At 37.5% G+C, this 6,000-nt stretch overlaps 1 protein-coding gene across 1 annotated transcript in view; it reads right to left on the bottom strand.

The window, feature by feature from the left end:
- Positions 1-3,140: 3,140 nt before the first annotated feature.
- The window catches only part of Fgf9 (fibroblast growth factor 9), a 50,008-nt gene continuing 47,148 nt past the window's right edge, over positions 3,141-6,000 (bottom strand). The window contains exon 3 of the mRNA XM_013029206.1: positions 3,141-3,994. Within this exon, the coding sequence (XP_012884660.1) occupies positions 3,749-3,994 (246 nt within the window). The 3' untranslated portion in view covers positions 3,141-3,748. The remainder of the gene's footprint in view (positions 3,995-6,000) is intronic.

Below are 6,000 nucleotides of genomic sequence, written 5' to 3'. Positions count from 1 at the left end.
TTCTAGGAGTCCATGGACCACACATACACAGCCACGTGGGAGGGGCCTGATGGCTAATTCATTTTTTGACTCCATCTGGCATATTGCCCCTCCTCCTCCCACCCTCCACAGCTCTTTCGTGCAAGTGGCCACGAACAGTGCATCTATATTTGGCACATTTCAATGTCAAGTGATGCACTAAATAGAATTTGACCTCAAACACTATGCCTTTGTTCATTCGCCCATTTGAGTAAATGCGCAAAAAAAAAAAAAAATACAGTGTGATTTGCTTGCTTCAAGTCCGTAAATTTTCATCCCAGAAAATCACTTGCTTCTTCATTTTCTTTACAGAAAAGACATCTGCCTACATTTGCTCCTCCCCTCCAACCTCCCCCCCACCCACCCATCCACAAACACACACAGCTGTAAGAACAAGGGGTGTGTGTTTTTTAAATCTGTTTGGTTATGTAGGCACAGAATCTGCAACCGCTCCAAGATGGACATCAAGTGAAAAAAAAAAATGCCAGTTTTCAAAAAGTCTGTAATTATGTATTTACACAAATTACATTATCCTGTATGTATTTACATACAATTACAGTTTATCAAGTAAATAACACAAGGTCATTGTCATCGTGTTAACGAGATGAAATAGAATGAAATCACCATTCCTTTATCTACAAAACAGGACCTGGCAGGGCAGTTCCCCAAATGCTGACCTGGCATGTCCTTCCACACTGCTAGGGGACGTTTGCATGACAGATGGGGAGGTGGTTCCTTTCCATCCATGCAGGGTTAAGTCTTTGACCAAGGTGTCGGAGTTGGCACCAACAAGAGGGTGGTTTGGCTATGTGAGCATCTGTTTGTGAAAATGGAACCACCCATTCCACAGGGGGGCTCTGGGCTGCCATCCAACGAGCTTGGGGGTCTCTTATGACAAGAACCGGATGCATACCCAGAGCTGGGGGTAACTACTGCTCAACAAGACCATGCACACACAGAAGCCCTGAGCCATCTTCTTCTCCCAGAACACCTATTTACATCAATTGCATAAGTCAATGTTTATTTATTTACAGACCATTACAGTTTATTGTATCCGTTTGCCAAAAGCATATAACATTTTGCTTTCCTTTAAGAAATAAAATTACCAAAAACAAAATAACTCCAAAAGTAGACATTAAAATAGCATTTTTTTAGGAATGCATGGAGATTTGAGGGAGTTTTTGTTTTGTTTTTCACAATTCTCTCATTCTTTAAGGCTAATTATCTGGAGTCTCATGTTACTTTAAGATTACTTTTGGCTGTCTTCCAAAATCAATTTCTTCAGTGATAAGTATTAGTCCTTTGACATCCTAGAAACTTGTTTCTTCTCCCCTTGTGGTCAAAGATTTAATCTTTTTTTTTTTAGCCAGAAAACAAAAATTAAATGTCATTTGAAAAAAATGAAAGTCTGAATATGTGCATATTTTAGCAGCAGCAAATAGATAATAAATAAGAATACTACTTAGAATTAAGTGGGTTTCTGTTTAGAAAACTGAAAGGGGAAAAAAATCCCAAAAAAATAAAATGAAAAGGACTTTTCAATATTCTATCATAAACCACCATTTTACAGTGCTTCTGTAATTTTCAATTCCAAATATTATTTCCTTTTTTTCCTCAACACACAACAGTAGGAGGGTATTACCACGCACTCTTATGTGAAATATAGAAGCTATGTGTGTCTGCTCACAATGTAAGTTATGCATCTCTCATTCCTCAAAAGCTTTAACTTGCTACTGACATGTTTATTTTTCATAGAGAATGTGCATCTGAGCAAAACAAAACTAGAACATTGAATTTTTTAATTAGTTACATAAAGCCCAACATATTTTTAACTGTCATTTTTTTAATATTCTAATGCCATTGGCTAGAAAGTGTGATGTATGGATGAAGAATTTGTTATATAAATTACTTCCCTCCCCCCATCCCCCCCTTAAATATTGCTTTAAGAATTTTGGCTCTTTTCACATTAGTAGATAGTAAGAAATAGTCTCCCTCACCCAAGGGCAAGTTCCAAAATTATTGCTACCAAAGGAGTATGTATTCTTATGCTTTTCAGCATAATATGTTATAAAAGCTTGTAAAAGATATCCTAGATAGTAGTAAGTTTCCCTCTTAAAAAAAAGTTGAGCAGTTTTGAAGACTATTTTACAAAACAAAACACAGTCAATGATTACAATGTTTGGCCCCTCAAAGTCATTATTGATAAAGGTTTATTGGTTTCATGTTGAAAATTTAACTTAAAGGGTGTCATTACCACATAATTATGACAGGTCACCCTGAAGCAATTCTCTATAAAAGATGTTACAATGATCTCCTATGATACTTGTATGATTTCAAATCTGATGACTAAGTGCACAAATAAAAAGTTTACAAGAATGCTCCTGTTAATCCAAATCTTGTCTCTTAAAAAAACAATAAAAAGTCAGTGCTATGTAAGCTTTTGTTTTTTCCTTCTTTTTGAGGATTCTAAATCAGCAGGATGTTTGATGTCAGTCTCATTGTTCTGGAGATGGGTTAAATAAGAAGCAAAGTTATTGTTTAGCTTTGGTATATTCTGTGATAGATTGAGACAAATAAGACATATACCATCCCTCATATTTTCCAACCATGAAACTACAGTAATACAAATCACTTAAGAGAGAGGAAAATTACAGACACAGAATAAAAGGTTGAGACCCAGTTTTATCTTTAATCCTCTGGGATAAGCTATGAAACAAGCAGTCTGAAGAGTGAAGACTCAGTGTCATGAGCAAGTGCATAAGTTTACAATAATATGGGCACAAAATAGATTGTCGCCTTTAGTACATTAGGGTCATTAGAAATTTCTCATATCCATGCACCGTGATACCTACTTGCATGAATTTACCACAGGTTCATAGCAGACTTAACCATTTAATGCTTACACAGCCTAAAGCTTCCAAAATGCCTATCTGGCCTGTACATATTTCATTAAAAATAAACTCTATATAATAAATAAATATATAAAATAAATAAAATGTCACCTTTGGAATTTCTATAAATAAATTTAACTTTTTTCTTTTTTTTTCCTCTTTTTTTTCTTCCTTTTTTTCTTCCTTTTTTTTCTTCTTTTTATTTTTTATTTTTTTTTAAACTAAGAGGTCTTTGCTTTTAAGTTCACTGGGATGCTACCAGTGAGAATTAACTGAAAAAGTTTTTTGTGTGTGTGTTTTTGTTTTTCGTTTTTTTATAAGTAAGACTGCACCCTCCATGCCTCTGAAAACGCAGTGTACCCTTAAACGTCAGGCTACCAGCCAAAATATCCTGATGAGTTGAAGTATGGCAGCTGTGCTGATGGACGATGGAGTTCAGCTGATCAAAAATGGAAAAGCGTGTCTATTTCCCAGCATGCATCAGGCGTCGTCTCTGTTCTCTGGGGTCTTTGATTTGCCCTGCTACTCTCTCCCAATCTCTCTCCCATTCTCTCTCCCTCTCCCATTCTCCTCTCTCTTTCCCTCTCACCTTTCACAAATAAATCAAGCAAGTGGCCCCAGGCAGCCCTCAGAGAGGACTCACCTTTTAAGTGCAGAACAAAATCAGCATGTTCCCATTCAAGCTTCCATCATACATTATGCATGCGACAAAGTTTGGCAACAGTGGAGCCGAGGAGATGACACAGCTAATCAATGAGAACCCACCGCATGAAATCATTTTATAGAGTGGTTACTTTTTTTTTTTTTCTTAAGGGCTCAAGTGAAGAAATTGTCTTTTGTCAACTTTGGCTTAGAATATCCTTATATAGTTCAGGTACTTTGTCCGGGTCCACTGGTCTAGGTAAAAAATGTGTGAATTTCTGGTGTCTTTTAGTCCTGGTCCCTTCTCTTGGAGTTCCATCTTTATTTAATGCAACATAGTATCGTCTTCCAGTGTCCGCATGTTTATATAGGTTTGAGGAGTATGTGTTATACCAGTTTTCTTCAAACTGTTCTCTGAATACGCACTCTTGGGTTAGTTTTTCCTGTTTAAAAGAGAGAAAAAAAGGAAAATTAATGCATTGCAAATTTAGTTACTTTCTGTATTAAAAGATCAGTTACATTCTATTATAACATGGGGAAAGTTGAGTGTTCCTTATTCTGAATGTTTGGGTGCAGAAGTGTTTTGGATTTTATTTTTTCAGATTTTGGAATATCTATGTATCTGTCTATCCATCTGTTTGTCTGTCTATTATCTATCATCTATTTTGTATCAGAAATGGGGTTCATTCAAGCTCAGGACTTTGAGCTTTCATTTGGCTTTTTCTTTTTTTCCGATTGTGGGGCCTGAACTCTGGGCCTGGGCACTGTCCCTCAGTTCTTCAGCTCAAGGCTAGCGCTCTACCACTTAAGCCACAGCACCACTTCCAGCTTTTTTCTTTTTGCTTATGTGGTGTTGAAGAATCGAACCCAGGGCCTTGAGCATGCAAGGCAAGTGCTCTACCACTGAGCTACCTTCCCAGCCCTCATTTGGCTTTTTCTCTCAAGGATGACTTTCCAACAATTGAGCCACAATCCCACTTCCAGCATTTTTTTTCTGGTTAATTGAAGATAAGAGTCTCATGGACTTTTCTACCTGGGCTGGTTTTGAACCATGATCCTCTGATAGCCTCTGAGTAGCTTGGATTACAGGCCTAAGCCACCACAGCTCATGGCCACATTTTGGAATAGATATATGGATAGAATGATATATTTTTCACACAAAAAAAATTCATTTGTGGAAATTTCCACTTGAGGCATAAGGTTGGTGCTCAGAAATTCAAGAGACTAAAGATACTTCAGAGTTCTTATCTTCAGATTAAGGATGTTCAACCTGTATAAGACTGATAACTGATTTTTAGAATGATAGAGAGATAGATAGACAGATAGCTAGATAGCTAGATACATGCATACATACATACATACATACATAATTTTTGACTACTTCCAAGCACTTTGCAAAATCTGTGCAACTCTAATTTGTGATTTTTTTTCTTTTTTTTTCTTTCTTTTGCACCAGTACTAGGGCTTAAACTCAGGACCTGCCAGCTTTACCTGGTACTCTATCATTGAGCCACGGCTCCACTTTCAGCTTTTTGGTGGCTAATTGGAGAGAAGAGTGTCACTGACTTTCTTTGACCAAGCTGGCTTGGAACAAAGATCTTTAGATCTCAGCCTCTTGAGTAGCTAGGATTACAGGCATGAGCCATAGGTACCCAGCTCATCATGGAAGAATTCTGAGACAAATAAACCCCAACTACATGTTAATATAGTCATCCTTGAGTGTACCCAAGGAACTGCTTCTGAGACCCCAATCCTCCCTGCCCCACAGATAACAAGACCTGTAGATTCTCAAATCCCTTATTTTTGTAAAACTGATGTCAGATCTGCCTAGAACCCAGGCACATCTTTCTGTATACTTTACATAATTTCTAGACTACCTATCATACCTGATAATGTGTGAACAGTTGTTCCACTGTATTATTTAAAGAATGAAGACAAGAATAATGTTGATATATGTTAAAGACAGATGTAACAGATTTTTTTTTTGTCCAGGGTTGGTTGAACCCACCAACACACAGTGTATGGATAGGCAGAGATAACCACCATGCATGCTGTCATGATAGAATAAATCTTCCAGAATACAATAAAGACAAATATCCCGGCCCTCCTCCTTTCCTGAATTTCAACAGAAGAGCGCCATGATTTGGGAAATCTCATCTATACAGATATAAGAGGAAAGCTAAGCTTAGTCTTAAATCCCTACCACAAAAAAGGTTCCCTGTCTTCTTCTTCTTCCACTCCAGCTGAGCTGATGAAAGTGGGGTCCCATGTAAACCTCACAGCCTGGGGCTCCTGTGGTTGCATTACACAGGGGCAGAAATGACCAGGAAAGAATAACATTTATATCACTTCTCACAGCTAGGATTTTACTCCAGGCAGAACCTGTACATTGAAGCTGGTGCATGGAAATATAAGGCAATGGGATGGATTGGCTTTTTTTTGCTTTTAT

The sequence above is a fragment of the Dipodomys ordii genome, unplaced genomic scaffold, assembly GCF_000151885.1.
Source record: "Dipodomys ordii isolate 6190 unplaced genomic scaffold, Dord_2.0 Scaffold1, whole genome shotgun sequence".
NCBI classification, from domain to species: Eukaryota; Metazoa; Chordata; class Mammalia; order Rodentia; family Heteromyidae; genus Dipodomys; species Dipodomys ordii.
Note: the sequence above shows the minus strand (reverse complement) of the source record. Positions and strands in the feature narration are given on the sequence as shown.